This window comes from Phyllostomus discolor, chromosome 13 (assembly GCF_004126475.2).
Source record: "Phyllostomus discolor isolate MPI-MPIP mPhyDis1 chromosome 13, mPhyDis1.pri.v3, whole genome shotgun sequence".
Classification (NCBI taxonomy): domain Eukaryota; kingdom Metazoa; phylum Chordata; class Mammalia; order Chiroptera; family Phyllostomidae; genus Phyllostomus; species Phyllostomus discolor.
In genome coordinates this window covers 44,560,822-44,577,353 of record NC_040915.2, presented here as the reverse complement: position 1 = coordinate 44,577,353, position 16,532 = coordinate 44,560,822, and the positions used below count along the sequence as shown (strand labels likewise).

The following is a 16,532-nucleotide window of genomic DNA, read 5'->3' as shown; positions in this document are numbered from 1 at the left end:
GTTTCGGGGTCTGTCTGTGAAATGGGAGGGGGAGAGCCCCTGTCTTGCTGGGTGTGGGCCTCGGGGAGGGGCCGCGAGGTTAGTTCGCTCCGGGCACAGCAGGGTCCTTGCGGGTTGCTGCTGGGGTCCCGGTGAGTTCCTGCCCCCCTAACCCCTGCCGAGAGTGGGGAGGAAGGGGCAGATGGAGGCCTGGGGCAGACCTAGGGCCGACTGTCCCGGCCCCTCCTGATTGGCTGGCTTCACGGCCCCCCAGGGTTCACTCTGCGGGCACCGCGGGGCTTGCTGGGCGCTGTCCAGGGCTGACCTGGTGGCCGCTGTCCCCGAGTACCAGGCTGAGCCTGCCCGTGTCTCTCTCAGCAAGTGCCCGGGGACCCTGGGGTGGGGGGAGACGAAAGGAGAACAGAGGGGCCGTAGCAAAATCCAGAGCTTCCTGCTGCTGCTGAGTGTTGGGCATTCTTCCCCCAACCCCCACTTTCCTTCAAGGCCTCCCCCACCTGTAGGCTGACCCGTCACCTCCCCTCCCCTTCATGGCACTCCTGTTTCAAAAGCCACAAAGGCTCTGTCTCCCCCGCCAAGTTCAGCCCGGGCACCTGCTCGCCTCTCCTTCTGTCACGAGAGCCTGGGGGTGGCCAGACCCTTTTCTCCCTGCCCCCGCTGGTCCTCCGGTTCCACCTCCACCCTGCAGACCCCCGCACCTCCCCACTGTGTCCCAGCGTGCGGGGACCCCTGCCCGTCTTAGAGCCAGGCTCACGCTTGGCTCCTCTGCTGGTCACCGGGTGCCGGGTGCCCAGGTCCCGACGACAGCAGAGCGTCCTGAGCTTGAGCCCTGGCCCCCTTCCTGACCAGCTCTGCCTCTTGGGCCGGCGGCGTCTGGCTCTCCCGAGCGCCCCCTCGCGGGTCAGGAGGGGCTGGAGGAGAAGCCCGCGCTGGGGGCTGCAGTGCAGACAAGGAACGGGGCCCCCCTGCTCACCGTGGCATGGTCACGATAGCCGAGATTGGGAGGCAGCTCAGGTGCCCGTAGGTAGATGAGTGGGTAAAAAAGCTGTGGTTCGTTTACACAACGGAATACTACTCAGCTGTAAAAAAAAAAAAAAGTCTTACCTTTTGCGACAGTGTGGACGGACGTGGAGAACATTATGCTGGGTGAAGTAAGCCGGAGAAAGGCAGGTCCCATGTGATTGCATTTCCGCGTGGAATGTAACGGACCAAATAAACCAGCAAACAGAATAGAAACAGACTCGCAGCGACCACGGACAGGCTGACAGCTGTCGGAGGGGAGGGGGATCGGGGAGCTTGGTAAAAAAGGTGAAGAAGTTAAGCAAAAACGAAAACAAACAGATACAGACAATATGTTGATTGACGGAGGCAAGGGGGTGGGGGAGGTAGGAGAGGGTAAAGGGGAGTAAATGGTGACAGAAGGAGACTGGACTTGGGGTGGGGAACCCCGTATGATACACAGATGATGTATTACAGAACTGTAATATCATCCCAGTAAGTTCAACTTTTACAAAATGTACAAAAAAAGAAAGGCAGGAGACAGCCCCACACTGGCCTGTGCTAAGTAGGGGCCAGTCACGAGAGTAGGTGAAGAGCGTGATGGAGGTAAAGGCGTACTTCCTGTTGGTGTACCTGTAGTCCTACTAACCGCGCCCCCTTCGAATGCCACCTTCTCCACCGGCTTTCTCCGCCTTGGTGAGGGCAGCAGGCGGGCTGGGAGCCACTTCTGGGTTTGAATCCCGGGGCCATCTCTTACTGGCTGTGTGGCCTTGGGCGGGTCATTGAAGCTCTGTGCGTTCCGATTTTCTCCTTAGTGGAAACGGAGATAGCTCTCCTGAGGATGAACTGAGTTACTGCACGTAAAGCGCTTAGAAAGGCGCCGGGCGCACAGGAAGTGCCACAGAGGTGTCAGTTATTAGTGCTACCTTCTCTGAATCCAGACTGAAACAGAACCTCTCAAACTGAAACAGAATCGGCCTCCCTTCCCGGCCGGCTTTCTTTTCTGCAGGACGGAGTGTATGTTTCACACCTTCGCCCTGGTGACCTCTTCCATCTCGTCCCGCTCCACGGGAGCAAGAATTTTGGGGGTCTTGTTCCCTGCTAGGGAGTCAGCACCTAAAACAGAGCCGGGGACATGTTTGATAAATGCCTGGATCTTCACGATGACCCCCCGAGGCGGGTGCTCTGATGCCCACTATGCAGACGGGCACACTGAGGGTTAGAGAGGGTCAGAGCCTTGCTGAGGCCACAGGGCCGGGAAGGGAGGAGACGAGGGTGGGACCAGAGCATTCGGCCTTGCAGAGCAGACTTGCAGAAGGCTTCTCCTCTAGCTCCCACGTTCAGAAGGGGGTGCCGGGAGGTGGCCGGGCCCTCCGGCTCACGCTCACTGCTGTCCCCCTTTTCTCCCCAGGGCCAGCAGTCCTCCGGCGAGGACATGGAGATCTCGGACGACGAGATGCCCTCAGCCCCCATCACCAGCGCTGACTGTCCCAAGCCCATGGTGGTGACCCCAGGGGCGGCGGCCGTAGGAGGCCCCTCTGTGCTGGCCCCGAACCTGCCACTGCCCCCGCCCCCAGGCTTCCCACCACTGCCCCCGCCCCCGCCGCCGCCCCCGCCGCAGCCCGGCTTCCCCATGCCCCCGCCTCTGCCGCCACCGCCGCCCCCACCGCCCCCGGCCCACCCAGCGGTGACAGTGCCCCCGCCGCCCCTGCCGGCGCCTCCCGGCGTGCCGCCGCCACCCATCCTGCCGCCGCTGCCGCCCTTCCCGCCGGGGCTGTTCCCCGTGATGCAGGTGGACATGAGCCACGTGCTGGGCGGCCAGTGGGGCAGCATGCCCATGTCCTTCCAGATGCAGACGCAGATGCTGAGCCGTCTGATGACGGGCCAGGGCGCCTGCCCCTACCCGCCCTTCATGGCCGCTGCAGCTGGGCTGCAGTTCGTCAACCTGCCCCCCTACCGGGGCCCCTTCTCCCTGACCAACATGGGCCCGGGCCGCGGGCAGCCCTGGCCGCCCCTGCCCAAGTTCGACCCGTCCGTGCCGCCGCCGGGCTACATGCCGCGCCAGGAGGACCCGCACAAGGCCACCGTCGATGGCGTCCTGCTGGTGGTGCTCAAAGAGCTCAAGGCCATCATGAAGCGTGACCTGAACCGCAAGATGGTGGAGGTGGTGGCCTTCCGGGCCTTCGACGAGTGGTGGGACAAGAAGGAGCGGATGGCCAAGGTGGGCGGGCGGGCGGCGGGGGTGTTACTTTGTGAAGCTTGGGGGTCATGGCACCGATGTACACTGAGGACGTGTTTCCCGGGAACCCCGGCCCCCGAGGGGGGAAGCCGGCGGTCTGGCCCGGGTGGCTGTCTTGGTCTCCCCGGCGGGTGAGGAAGGGGGGCTCGGTGTCCTGAGAGGTGGGCGCGGAGGGCGGCTGGCTCTCGGGAGGGAAGTGACCGGCTACCCTGCGGCTGTCACTGTGGGAGGAGGGCCGGCTGCTCGGGGAGGGCCGCCCACTGGGGTCCCTGGCAGCACCGTCACTGCGGTGACCGTGGCGACCGTCCCTCTTGCACGCCAGGCCTCGCTGACACCGGTCAAGTCCGGCGAGCACAAGGACGAGGACCGGCCGAAGCCCAAGGACCGCATCACCCCCTGCCTGCTGGAGTCGTGGGGCAAGGGCGAGGGCCTGGGCTACGAGGGCCTGGGCCTGGGCATCGGGCTGCGGGGGGCCATCCGCCTGCCCTCCTTCAAGGTCAAGAGGAAGGAGCCGCCGGACACAGCCTCGTCCGGAGACCAGAAGCGGCTTCGGCCCTCCACCTCCGTGGATGAGGAAGATGAAGGTCTGTGCCCGCCCCCACCCCCCACCAGGTTCTGGGGTCTCCTCCTCCCGCGCCCCCCGGCCCGGCGCCCTCACACCCGGCCTCCCCGCAGAGTCCGAGCGGGAGCGGGACCGGGACATGGCAGACGCCCCCTGCGAGCTGGCCAAGCGAGACCCCAAGGGCGTGGGCGTGCGGCGGCGGCCGGCCCGGCCCCTGGAGCTGGACAGCGGCGGGGAGGAGGACGAGAAGGAGTCGCTGTCGGCGTCGTCCTCGTCGTCGGCGTCCTCCTCCTCCGGGTCCTCCACGACCTCGCCCTCGTCCTCCGCCTCCGACAAGGAGGAGCAGGAGAGCACGGAGGAAGAGGAGGAGGAGGAGGAGGAAGAGGAGGAAGAAGGCCCCAGAAGTCGGATCTCCTCCTCCTCCTCCACCTCGTCCACGTCAGATAAGGTGCCACTCCGGGCGGGAGGCCTGGGGGCCAGGGTGGGCGAGGGGTGCCCTCCCTCCCTCACCATCCGGCCCCCCCCACCCCAGGACGATGATGACGACGACAGTGACGGCCAGGAAGAGTCTAAGAACGAGGACGATGAGGACGTGGCCCTGTCAGAGGCGAGTGACAAGGAAGAAGGGGACTCGGATGGAGGTGAGTGGGGCAGGCCGTGGTCCCAGGCGCGGCCCAGGGCCCCCCTGCAGAGGGCGGGGCCCGAGCAGGGGTTAGCGAGGCCTGCCGGGCGAGATGCCTTGCCCTTGAGACGGGAACTCATTAAAGCACCCCCGACATTCCCTGCCATGGGTCCCACTGCCGTGAGGCGTCCAGAGCAGGGCTGCCTGCAGAGCCAGAAAGCAGACTCGTGGTCACCTGGGGCGAGGGGTGGGGGGCCGGGCGGGGGGGGCGAAGGCCGAGGGGATAGGTTTCTTCTCGAGCTCACGACAGTGTCTGGAACCAGGCAGGAGGCACGAAGCCTGTTTCGAATGCACTGCACTATTGACTTTTTAAAAAATATTTTTTAAATTTATTTTTAGAGAGGGAAGGGAGGGAGAAAGAGAAACAGAGAGAGAGAAACATCAATGTGCGGTTGCTGGGGGCCATGGCCTGCAACCCAGGCATGTGCCCTGACTGGGACTTGAACCTGTGACACTTGGGTTCGCAGCCCGCGCCCAATCCACTGAGCTACGCCAGGCAGGGCATTGTCGACTTTAAAAGGGCTCTTTTCCTACGTTGTGGGCTCTGCCTCCATCTAAGAAAACAATGAGCAGTTCTCACACACAGACCCCGCCCCCCCCCTTGTCTCTGAGGGCCACGTTCAGGCCACGGGCCACCCGTCTGAGCCCTCGGGCGAAGCATCTGCTTGGGGTGCAGCAGATGACGAGAGGGTCCCCCCCTCCCCGCCCCCGTGTCCCCTGCCCAGACGAGACGGCGAGCATCGCGACCCGCAAGGACGGAGCTGGCTCCTCCAGTGAGAGTTCCGAGTCTTCAGGGTTCGAGTCGAGTTCCGAGTCCTCCTCCTCGTCGTCATCATCGTCGTCATCTTCGGAGGATGAAGAAGAGCCAGCGGCAGGGGAGGAGGAGGAGGAGGAAGAGGAAGAGGAGGAGCCAGCCACTGATGAGAGCATGGCTCCCGCCGTGCCTGAGGAGGACTTTGAGAAGGAGGTGGGCACGAGGCCGCCCGTGGTGGAGTCCTTGGGCACGGAAGAGGAGGTGGACATTGAGGCTGAGGACGGAGCCCCCGAGGCGCGGCCCCCCGTGCAGGAAGAGCCCCCCCTGCCTGCGGGTGTGAAGGAGCCGGCTGGCGGTAAAGAGCCCCCCAAGGAGCCGGGGCTGACCCGGGAAGGAGCCAGGTCGCTGTCCCCAGAGCCCCCCGGGGAGAGAGAGACGGAGGCCCGCCTGCCACCTTCCCCGGAGCCCACCCAAGGTAACCCCTGCAGCCCCCCGGGAGGGTGGTTGGGGGTGGGGGCAGGGTGAGTCCAGCCTCCTTTGGGTAAATCGTTTCACCTTCCCAAGCCTGAGTTTTCTCATCTGTAAAATGGGTCAGTGGACAGCGCCTCCGCTGTGAGGCCGTGTGGGAGGAGGGAGTGGGGGGACAGATCACCTGCCGGCCCAGGGCCAGCATTTCCCAACCCAGGAGCCCCGTGGTTGCTGTAGTGACAGGCAGGCAGGCAGGGGAGCTCCGGGGGCTGGGCCAGGGGAGTGGCGGGGGACATCGCCCCCTCCGCGTCCTGACGGAGCTGCACTGAGCAGGCCCAGGGCTCGGACAGCGCCGCCCAGTGGCGCTTCTGCAGCGATGCAAACGCTCGCCCTCCGCCCTGTCCAGTCCTGTAGCCACTCGAATCTGCAACATCACTTCATTTTAACTGATTTAAACTTCTATATCTGCGTGCGGTTAGTTTGAGCCTCCTGCTCAGGCCTTCAGGAAAGAGACCTGGGATAGTTTGTATCTCTCCGTGGCATTTAGCTGCAGAATCGCAGGTCCTCTGATACTGTCCCGAGTGTTTTATTAAGACTTCATTGCACCCCTAGTGAATCCCAAGGATTCACATTGCAACGGCGAAACCGAACAAAGTTATTCGTCCTCACAAAGCTTACTTTCTAGGGCAGGGCGACAGGTAACAGCAGGTGAGCGAGAAAATGCCTTATGGGACTGGAGAGAAGTGGTAGGACAAAACCCTTAAAGGCCCTGACAGGTCCTGCAGGGGAGAAAGTTGAGTTCTACTCAAGAGCTCTGTTTCAAAGGGAGCATCAGCCACTAGCAACTGTGCCTCCGCCTCTGAGTCACTTCAACATTTATCAGGCGCCTACTGTGTACTCTGACACTAGGCTGGACGCCGAGTGGTCCTTGAGTGGCTCAGCTGCTGGGGAGCAAGGGGGACAGTCTTGATACTCAGAAGAGTCTCGGGGGACTCAGGGCTATGAGTCGGTCAGGTATCAAGTGCACAGTAGGGCAGCAGAAACAGGACACTGAGAGATGTTTGGCTCAACTAATGATGGCCTGGTTTTCACCTGTCTCTGCAGGGGAGGACCTGGAAGAGAAGCCCGAGCCCCCTGTGCCGCTCCCCTCGCCCCTGCAGCCACCGTTGCCGTCCTCTCGACCACCCCGGCCACCCAGCCCACCGCCTGAGCCCCAGACCCCAGAGCCCCCACACCCACCAGCCCCTCTGGAGCCTCCCTCCGAGGACCAGCCCCCGCGTACTCCAAGCCTCTGCGGCAGCCTGGCCAAGTCGCAGAGCACAGAGACCGTGCCGGCCACCCCGAGCGGGGAGCCCCCACTGTCGGGGGGCAGCGGCAGCCTGTCCCTGAGCTCCCCGCAGGTGCCCGGCAGCCCCTTCTCCTACCCGTCCCAGTCCCCCAGCCTGAGCAGCGGGGGCCTCCCCAGGACCCCAGGCCGGGACTTCAGCTTCACGCCCACCTTCCCCGAGCCCGGCGGGCCCCTGCTCCTGCCCGTCTGCCCCATCCCCGCGGGCCGGCGGGATGAGCGGCCCGGCCCCCTGCCCTCCCAGGTGCTCCTGGAGGCGGGCCTGCCGCTCCCTCTGCCCTTGCCTCTGCCCCTGCCCTTGGCGTTGCCTGTGCCCGTCCTGCGGCCCCAGGCTCGGACCCCGGCCCAGCTGCCACCCCTGCTGCCCACCCCTCTGGCCCCCTGCCCGCCCCCCATCAAGAGGAAGCCGGGCCGGCCCCGGCGATCCCCGCCAGCCGTGCTCTCCTTGGACGGGCCCTTGGTCCGGCCGCCCGTGGGGGCCGCCCTCGGCAGGGACCTGCTGCTCTTGCCGGGCCAGCCGCAGACCCCCGTCTTCCCCAGCACCCACGACCCCCGGGCCGTGACCCTGGACTTCCGGAACGCGGGGATCCCGGCCCCGCCCCCGCCCCTGCCCCCCCAGCCTCCCCCACCGCCACCCCCACCACCCGCTGAGCCCACCAAGCTGCCCTTCAAGGAGCTGGAGAACCAGTGGCTCTCGGAGGCCATCCCCCCGGGTCCCCGCGGGCGCGACGAAGTCACTGAGGAGTTCATGGACCTGGCCAAGGTGCGGGGCCCTTGGCGCCGGCCGCTGAAGAAGCGCCACGAGGACCTGTCGGCCTCGCCCGAGCTCTCCCCGCCGCAGCCCCTGTTCCGGCCCCGCACGGAGTTCGAGGAGATGACCATCCTCTACGACATCTGGAACGGCGGCATCGATGAGGAGGACATCCGCTTCCTGTGCGTCACCTACGAGCGGCTGCTGCAGCAGGACAACGGCATGGACTGGCTCAACGACACGCTCTGGGTCTACCATCCCTATATCCTGCCAGGCGGAGTCGGGGGCAGGGGGCGGGGCACGCCTAGTACCGGGAGCTCTCAGCTGCCACTCGGGGGCTCGTCTGCCGTGCGGGGCGGCGTCTGTGCGCCGGCCCGGGCCGGGGTTCACGGGCTCGGCACTGGCACCCTTAAACATGGCCTCTGTGCCAGGCCCAGCTCCGCCCCTGAGTTAGCCAGTCTCAGGGCCAAGTGCAGTCATGTGCTTGTGCAAAGTAACGGGCAGGAGCTGGCCGAGGGCCTGCTCTTCCTGGGCTCCCGTCACCTGCTTGAACCCCTGCCCCCTCTGCGGCCCAGGGAGGTGGGGCTGCTGTCCCCGATAGCCAGCGTGCAGAAGCCGGGGCCCAGGGTGGTTAAGCACCCTGCCCAAAGCCACACAGCACAGAGGGAGCGGCGCTGAAATCTGAGCCCGGGCAGATCTGATAGTAAGGCGCTAGCTGCGGCGTGCCGAGGTTGGAGCTGCCCTCCTCCCGGTGGCACTGGGCTGATTCAGTGAGTGCTTGGTGCCAGGGGCCCTGCCAGGCACAGGGGGGAGTCCTCCAGAGAGGCATCGCTTGCAGACGGGGGAACTGAGGCAGAAAGTAGCTAATGCAGCTCGCCCCGGGCTGCACAGACAGCTAGGTGCCCCCGCCTGAGTCCTGGCCGTCGGTGGAGTCGGCCGGCTCGGTGGTGTAGCTATGGGTCGTGACACTGCAGGTCAGAGCCGCCTGGAGGTGGTCTGAGGGTGGAAGGGCCGGGCTGGTGGGACGGGTCGGATGAGGGGCCAGGCGGGGCTTGCCGTCCGTGTCCAAGTGGCCCTTGACCCGCACCCACCCACCAGCCTCTCTTCGGCCAAGAAGAAGAAGCGGGACGACGACATCCCCGAGCACTCGACCGGCTGCGCCCGCAGCGAGGGCTTCTACACCATCGACAAGAAGGACAAGATCAGATACCTCAACAACACCCGCGCCAGCACAGATGAGCCCCCCACCGACACGCAGGTACTGCCGTCGGGGGGGGCCTGGGCAGGGGTCTCCCCGGGCGGGGGGGGTGGGGCGCAGGCAGGGCGAGGGGTTGCGGGGCCCGAGGGGCCGGCCCGTGGCGGTGGTTGCGTACCTGGTCGCTCAGGTGGAAGCAGTGAGGTGCGAGGTGGGCAGGGGGAGCCTCTGGAGAGGTTTGATCAGGGGTGTGAGCGGAGCTGAGTTGCATTTCCAGAAAGTTCACTCGTTCCTTTTTTAAGTGAAGCAAGCATCTATTGAGTGCTTGCTGTGTTCCTCCAGGCACTGTTCTGGGGCTACAGCCGGGAACAAACCACATTTCTCTTTTCGAAACACATGTTAATGGGGGGGAGGAAGCGAGTGAACGGGGTGCTGGGTGGAGAAAAGAGGAGAGGAGGTTGTGGGTTGGCGGCTGGGGGAAGGTGACAGGAGAACCAGACCTGAATGAAAGAAACGAGCCACGTGGATGACAGGGAGAGTCTGCGGAGAAGCCCGGAAAGACTTCAATGAAAAGTCACTTAGTGAAGTCTGGAGGGGCCCGAGCACGGGCCAGTTCTGGCAGGAAGGGGAGGTGGCAGTTAGGGTCAGGACAGGCACAGGGAAGACCACACACAGCAAGGAAGCTGGGGCAGCAGGGACCCAGAGCTGAGGGTGCCGTGGTCAGGGGGCGTGGCCCCCGCACCCCCTCACCTGCCCCCCGTCCCCTCGGCAGGGCATGAGCATTCCGGCCCAGCCGCACGCCTCCACCCGGGCGGGCTCGGAGCGGCGCTCGGAGCAGCGCCGCCTGTTGTCCTCCTTCACTGGCAGCTGTGACAGCGACCTGCTCAAGTTCAACCAGCTCAAGGTGAGGCCGGGCCGGGCTGGTCAGGCGGGGTCAGGGCCGCCGGGGTGGCGCGGGACCCGTGGCCGTGTCGCTCACGCCTCCGCTCCTCCCCCGCCCCGCGCAGTTCCGCAAGAAAAAGCTCAAATTCTGCAAGAGCCACATTCACGACTGGGGCCTGTTCGCCATGGAGCCCATCGCCGCCGACGAGATGGTCATCGAGTACGTGGGGCAGAACATCCGCCAGGTAGGCGCCACCCGGCGGCCAGGCGCGGGAGGGTGCGGGAGGGCGCAGGGGCGGGAGCGACCCGGCCTGGACTGAGGGAGGCCTGTGCCCGGCCAGGTGATCGCGGACATGCGGGAGAAACGCTACGAAGACGAGGGCATCGGGAGCAGCTACATGTTTCGGGTGGACCATGACACCATCATTGATGCCACCAAGTGCGGCAACTTCGCTCGCTTCATCAACCACAGCTGCAACGTGAGTGCCGGCAGGGGTCGCCCGCTCCTGCCCCTGCGCCGGAGGGGGGGGGCGGGGCGGGTGGCTGGGAGAGCGCGGGGTCGGGGGGGTCCTTTCTCCGCTGAGCTCCAGTTTTCCCGTCTGTACAATGGGTATGATAACGAGACTGAAGGTGTTCAGGAAGGGCGCGTCCAGCTGGTGACTGCGGAGCTCCTTCCGTGCTGGGCTCTTTCCGTGCCTCAGTGGGTCGCCGTCTGGGGCATGCTGGGAAAGCCCTGCGTCCGCGCTGTCCAGGGACACGGTACTCGCCACGTGTGCAGCTGAGCACTGACCTGGGGTCAGTACGCTCCAGAAACTGAGTTGTTAATTTCGTTTTATTTCAAACGGAAAAGACTCACCTGTAGCTAGTGGCAGCCAGAGTGGACGGTGCAGGGATGGGGTTTTCGGGGGGTCGTTGATAACAAGGGTGATTCTCTCTCTGAAAACAAGTGCAGGAGCTTGGCACACGGCGGGCCGGTTCCGAGCCACCACCGCCAGCTCCGATGTCCCTACTTCCTGAGTGGCCGTGAGCTACTTACTGAGTGTGAACGTCTCCAGGCCACGGGGTCCTCATCTGTGAAACAAGTGGTGTCGGCTCCTCCTTGTAGGTTGTTGGGAGGACCAGTGGGATCCTGTGGCCGGCCCTCCGAGGGTGCTGACACAGCGAATTCCCTGTCCCCGCCAGCCCTCCTGGTCCTCACTCGGCCATTATCTGGGCTGGTAGGGCCTCCCTCGGATGCCCCTGTGGGATGCCCCTGTGAGATCCGAGGGGTCAGAGGTGGTGGCTGAGGCAAGGGCCCTGTTCCGAGGCCCTGGGGCCAGGGGCGAGCACCCCTGGGTGAGGAGGGTCGGCGAGGGGAGTGGTGGGGATGCAGTAGGGAGCGAGCGGACAGGCCGAGAGCATGAGGTTGGCAGGGTCAGGGTGACTGAGGCAGGCCTCTGGCGGTTTGAGCCACGGGGTGGAAGTATCTGCTGTCCCTTCCGGGAAGATTTCCCTGGCTGCTGGGTCAAGGGCAGGTTTTCTCATAACAAGAGAGGTGGCGGCAGCCCAGGTGACAGGTGGGGGTGGGGCCTGACTGCCACTGCTGGTAGAAGGTGGGAAGCCAGCGGTAACCAGAATTAAGCAGGCTCTGGAGACTGACCCCCACTGGGTGTGGCTGTCGGCCAGGTCCCGCCCAGGTGAGAGGGGCTGGGACTTTGGAGGTTTGGGGCCTGAGTCCATGGTCCAGCGCCCCCTAGAGCTTAGGTTTGAGATGACAGAGCCAACCCTGTCTCCTGGAGCTGCCCAAGGAACGTGCCGGGACCCCAGTAGGACTTCTGGGCCTGGAGCAGGACCTGCAAACTTCTCCTGTAGTTAGTAAATATTTTGGGCTTTTGTGGTCCAGACCACATCCTAGCAACTGCCTAACTGCCACCCTAACAAAAGGAGCCCCGGCAGTATGTGAATGAATAGTTGTGTCTGTGTGCCAATAAAACTTTATTTGCAGAAACAGGCGGGGGTGGGGGGGTGGGGCGGAGTTTGCTGACCCCTTCAGAGCACAGAAGTGAGGCCTGGGCTACAGATACAAGTTTGGGAGTCTTCTGCGGCGTGAACGAAAATTGCAGCCCTGGGGCAGGCTCGATTAATATTGCCATTGTCGTCCTTCTGATGTAACATCAGGGGCCAGGGGTCATTGCCACCCAAGTGGCAGAGCGGAGGCCTAGAACAGGTGGCACCAGGCAGGGGGATCACGTGGCAAGCACGGGGCTCCACCCCGGCGCCCTTGGTGGCGGCGGCGGACTGGGTGGGGGTCCCCGGAGTCCTCCGCTCAGCGCGCCCCCTCCTGGCCCGCAGCCCAACTGCTACGCCAAGGTGATCACGGTGGAGTCGCAGAAGAAGATCGTCATCTACTCCAAGCAGCACATCAGCGTCAACGAGGAGATCACCTACGACTACAAGTTCCCCATCGAGGACGTCAAGATCCCCTGTCTCTGCAGCTCCGAGAACTGCCGGGGGACCCTCAACTAGGCGCAGCGCCCGGCGGAAGGATGTCGGCTGTCGCCGGGGCTCCCCGCGCGGACCCCTGTGGCCCCCCGGGGCCCGGCCCCAACCCCCACCCCCATTTCAGGTGCTGTCCTCTACCCAGCGGCCGTGGCAGGGCCTGGCGCCCCCAACACTACCCCCAGGACCCCGGCTCCAGCCCCTCAGAGGGAAAGGGCTTCTCTGTGTGTCAGCCTGTGTCTCATCGTCTCTTAAAGTGCTCCCGCGGGGGCTTGTGTTCGACTCCAACACGAACGTCTCCGTGCCCGTGTCGCCGTCCCCGCTCTCCATCTCTCTCTGTCTTTTTCCCCCCCACCCCGTCGTCACCGTCAGCCTCTTCCCGTGAATGCTGCTACGTTGTTTTGTCTTCCCTTTATTTTCTTCCTTGTTGTAAGAAAAGACATTTTAACCGTTGAAATGTGAAGGCAGAATCAGAGGGCGGGGACCCCCGGCGGAGGCTGCCGAGCCCCCTGGCGCGACGGGGTGTCGGCCAGCGGCCTGGAGAGCCCCGGGGCCAGGGTGCTGGCTGGGCCAGGTGCTGCAGAGAGGAGGAGGAGGGTCCGGCCCGGTGGCCTTGACCTCAGAACACTACGGAAGGCCCTCGCCTCTGCCAGTGGACTCAGTGAGAAGACCCTCCCACAGTCCCCCGCCCCCAGTCTGTTCTTCCGCCAGCAGCCTGGGGCGGGGCCTGCGCCTCCGCTCACGGACCCCAGCCGAGCTGGTCCCAGGCGGGACTTTCCCCTCCGGGCTCTCTCTGCCACCCTGCACCCTGCCACCCCCCAGATCTTGGGTTCAATGTTTACTTTCTCATTCGAATGCCAGCAACGAGGGAGCCTCCAGGAGGTCCCAGTGGGCAGGCAGGGCACCGGGAGGAGTCACATCTGTGCTCCTCTGTCCTCCCCATCACGGGCCAGAGGGGAGCACGCCCCCCCTGCCCCGCCCCAGGCAGGCACAGCTCCTAGCCCCACCTCTACGGGTGTCTGACCGTGAATACGTGTGGCGATTTTTTTGTTTATAAGCTTCTCCTGCTCGCCCCCGCCCCCACCCACCCTGCCAGCAGCCCCGTCTCCCCCCCCACCCCAAGACATCAAAAAGCGTATTTATTTTCGGAGCGACAAGAGTATTTCTCCCAGAGAAAGAAAAACCTTGGAGAAGTTTTTAAAACTCGGATCTAAACCTGACAGGTGGTTTGTTTGTTTGTTTGTTTTTGTTTTTGAAACCCTTCCTATTCCCTTCTCGTCATCCTATCAGGGTTTATACTTCCACCGATGTGTGTGTTTGCGCGCGTGCGCGTGTAAAATCTGACCGAGAGGGGGGTGGGGTGGGGTTTTGAAGTTCAGAACCAACTTCTGTACATAGGCTCCGGTAAAGGACTTCTTCTCGGGAACATTGTTTCTTGTAGAAACACGTGGGAAGACTTTTTTGCTCATTTCTTTGTACTTCCGAAAACACCACGCGAGTCCCCGCACCCCAGAGAGCAGAGCAGGCGTGTACATAATTTATGGAAAGTGACCGTCGTGACCAGGACTCGTTCTCGCCGAGACGGGAGCACCCGGCGGGGCCGCCCGCCCCGCGGAGACGCGGGCCGGGCCTCTGGTATCAGCTTGTGTCAAGCTTGTTATCGTGTAAATTCTGTACAAAGAATTGTTATTTTTTTTCTCTCTCTTCTTTTTTTTTGTCGTTGGTGGTTTTGTTGTGTTTTTTTTTTCCCAGTTTTCACCCCACGCCCTCTCTGTTTGAGACTGTGCCTGCCGTTTCAAGGACCGTGAAATCGGTGGCGTGAAGACACAGAGAGGGGACCCAGGCATAGCAGCAACCTTCTCTCTCCCATTTGCGGTTTTCTGCCTGATTGTGCAACTGAGGAAATAATTTATTTTGCACATGAGGACATGTGTAGTTTGTAGAGACGGCCGATTTAAGTTACCTGCGCAGTCCCCAAGGGGCTGTCTCCGTTCTGTCCCCGCTCCCCTTGCGGAAGAAGTGGAGGTGGGGACGCCAGGGGCCGGGCCTGCCTCAGCCCTCGCCTGGCCCAGCCGGGGAGGGACCGGGCCCTCGTCCCCAGGAACCCCCGCCCACCCCTGAGGTGGTTCGCCGTATCCAGGAACGCAGTGGCTCGTTTTTTTCTTTCAATGCCTTCATTTTCATTGAACAAATTTTTTTTTGCTTTGGAAGAGTTGGGGGTTTCTGCTTTTTTTTTTCTTTCTTTTTTGTTCCTCGTCCCTCCCTCCTCGCCTCCCTTCTCCCGCCCAGAAGAGAGCCTGTGGGATTTCGGGACGTTTGTGCACACAGGCTCTGGCGTCCGTACGGAACTCGTTTCGAAGAGAAGTGTCTCTGTTGTGGGTGTGTCTGGCTGTAAATATTTGTTCATATTTTTGTGAATTCAATACTATGTACCATTGTATTATAGTAACTTTTATAAAGCAAACCATAAATATACTGACTTTTCTTACAGATACGCCGTCTCTCTTGCTCTCCTCTCTCTCCCTCTCCCTCTCCTTTCTTTCTGCCGGGGGCGCACCCTGCGGGCATGGAGGGTGGGCCGGCTGGGCGGGGTGTGGGCCTCTCGGACCGCCAGATCGTCAACTCTGGGTGTCAAGGTGAATCCTGTGAACAAGGCCAGGCTATGGCCTCCACCGCCTGGACCTTCCACAGCTTTTTAGAAGCTCTCTTTGTAGAACCTTTCTTAAACACGTCAGGTACCTCGCCCTGCCACTAGTCTGCAGTTAAGGACACTGGATCCAACATCCTGTTGCCACCCCTAGAAGAACTAAACAGTGTTGAACATTTAAAGAGACAGCGCTCTCGTTGGCGTTTGAGGGGAGCAGGGGCTGGTGAAATGGGTGGAGAAGAATTAAATGTAGTGTCTGTGGTGTTCCAGGTAAGTGTCACCTGTCCCTGACCCGGGGGTGCGGTGACAGAGGGGCCCAGGGAGAGAGAGTGTGTGAGATGCTGTCCACTTGTCCCTAAGAAGGACAGACAGACTCAAACCCTCAGCAAGGGGGCAGCATGTTGGAGAAGATGCTGTATCTTACTTCTTAACGACAGAAATGCAAATTCTCACGAGACTTTTCCCTGTCACGTGGCTGGGGTTGGAAAGCACCCAGCGCCCGCAGGCCTGGGGCAGAGGGCACTCACAAGCCACGACCAGTGGAAGCATCCGTCACGACCACCTCCAGGAGGAAACCTTGGGTACTGACCGTCGGTATTTAAAATGCACACACACTCCTGGCCCGGCTGTCCCACGGTTAGGAATGGAGTCTGCCAGGCCCGAGCCGGCTGCACCCGGAGGTTCTCGGCAGCCTCTCGGGGGGGCAGAGAAACAGGCCGGGCAGGACGTGCACTGGGGGTCCTGGTTGTCAGAGCCGTGCATCCAGACAGCCGAGCCCCACCCACCGCAGGTAGACTCTCGGGGCGAGGCGGAGCCAGGAGACCAGACAGCTCCCCGCCGTCCGTTCGTTCATTCAACCTGCTCCGTGCCCGATGCTCCCCCAGGCGCTGGGGGTACCGGAGTGGAGAAAGCCCACTCCCCCTCTTCACGGCAACTGTGTTTTTGTGGGTGAGCCGGACAAACATGGAGGACAAATGCTACAGGCGGGAGGGAAGCAGCCGTGAGAAGAGGGTGTCGGTGGGTGGGGAGTGACATTGTGCCTAGGGGGACCGGGGAAGTCCACTGGGCCAAGAGGGGCACGAAAGTCCAAGGACGTGAGGGCGCATCACCTCACTGGGGACACCCTGGGGAGGGGCGTTCCAGGCAGAAGGAACCCCCGCCTGACGTATATGGAGCACCCACAAGGAGGCTGCAAGGCTGCAGCTGAAATAAGGTCCGGGAGGTACCACGGGGGCCCACGGGGGCAGCAGACACAGAAGGGCCTTACAGGGCTGCGTGAGGACGACCCAGGGCGTCCAGCCCAAGGCACACACTAGACACACACACAAATTCGAGTTTCCTCCATCGTCCCTCCCGAACCTGCTCCTCCTGCTGTTTTTCCACTTCGGTCAAGGGCGTTTCTCTTCGCCACGCCCCCCGCCCCTCCCCACCCCTCCCCGCCCACACTGCTGCCCCTGGCCACCTAAGCTCAAACCCCACACATCCCGGACTTCTTTCCCCTCAGCTACCAAGTCAGACGGTGGTTCTCCTTCT

At 63.0% G+C, this 16,532-nt stretch overlaps 1 protein-coding gene across 3 annotated transcripts in view; it reads left to right on the top strand.

Annotated features, from left to right (window-relative positions):
• SETD1B (SET domain containing 1B, histone lysine methyltransferase) overlaps positions 1-14,844 on the top strand; it is a 22,881-nt gene extending 8,037 nt beyond the window's left edge. For 2 of the 3 annotated variants that reach the window (XM_028527723.2, XM_036014353.1), the window contains exons 7-17: positions 2,408-3,217; positions 3,558-3,819; positions 3,911-4,245; positions 4,330-4,438; positions 5,205-5,708; positions 6,806-8,059; positions 8,889-9,055; positions 9,765-9,896; positions 10,000-10,119; positions 10,216-10,353; positions 12,206-14,844. In XM_028527723.2, the coding sequence (XP_028383524.1) occupies positions 2,408-3,217; positions 3,558-3,819; positions 3,911-4,245; positions 4,330-4,438; positions 5,205-5,708; positions 6,806-8,059; positions 8,889-9,055; positions 9,765-9,896; positions 10,000-10,119; positions 10,216-10,353; positions 12,206-12,379 (4,005 nt within the window). In that variant the 3' untranslated portion in view covers positions 12,380-14,844. The remainder of the gene's footprint in view (positions 1-2,407; positions 3,218-3,557; positions 3,820-3,910; positions 4,246-4,329; positions 4,439-5,204; positions 5,709-6,805; positions 8,060-8,888; positions 9,056-9,764; positions 9,897-9,999; positions 10,120-10,215; positions 10,354-12,205) is intronic. The other variant, XM_036014354.1, reaches the window with a different exon arrangement.
• Positions 14,845-16,532: the final 1,688 nt, after the last annotated feature.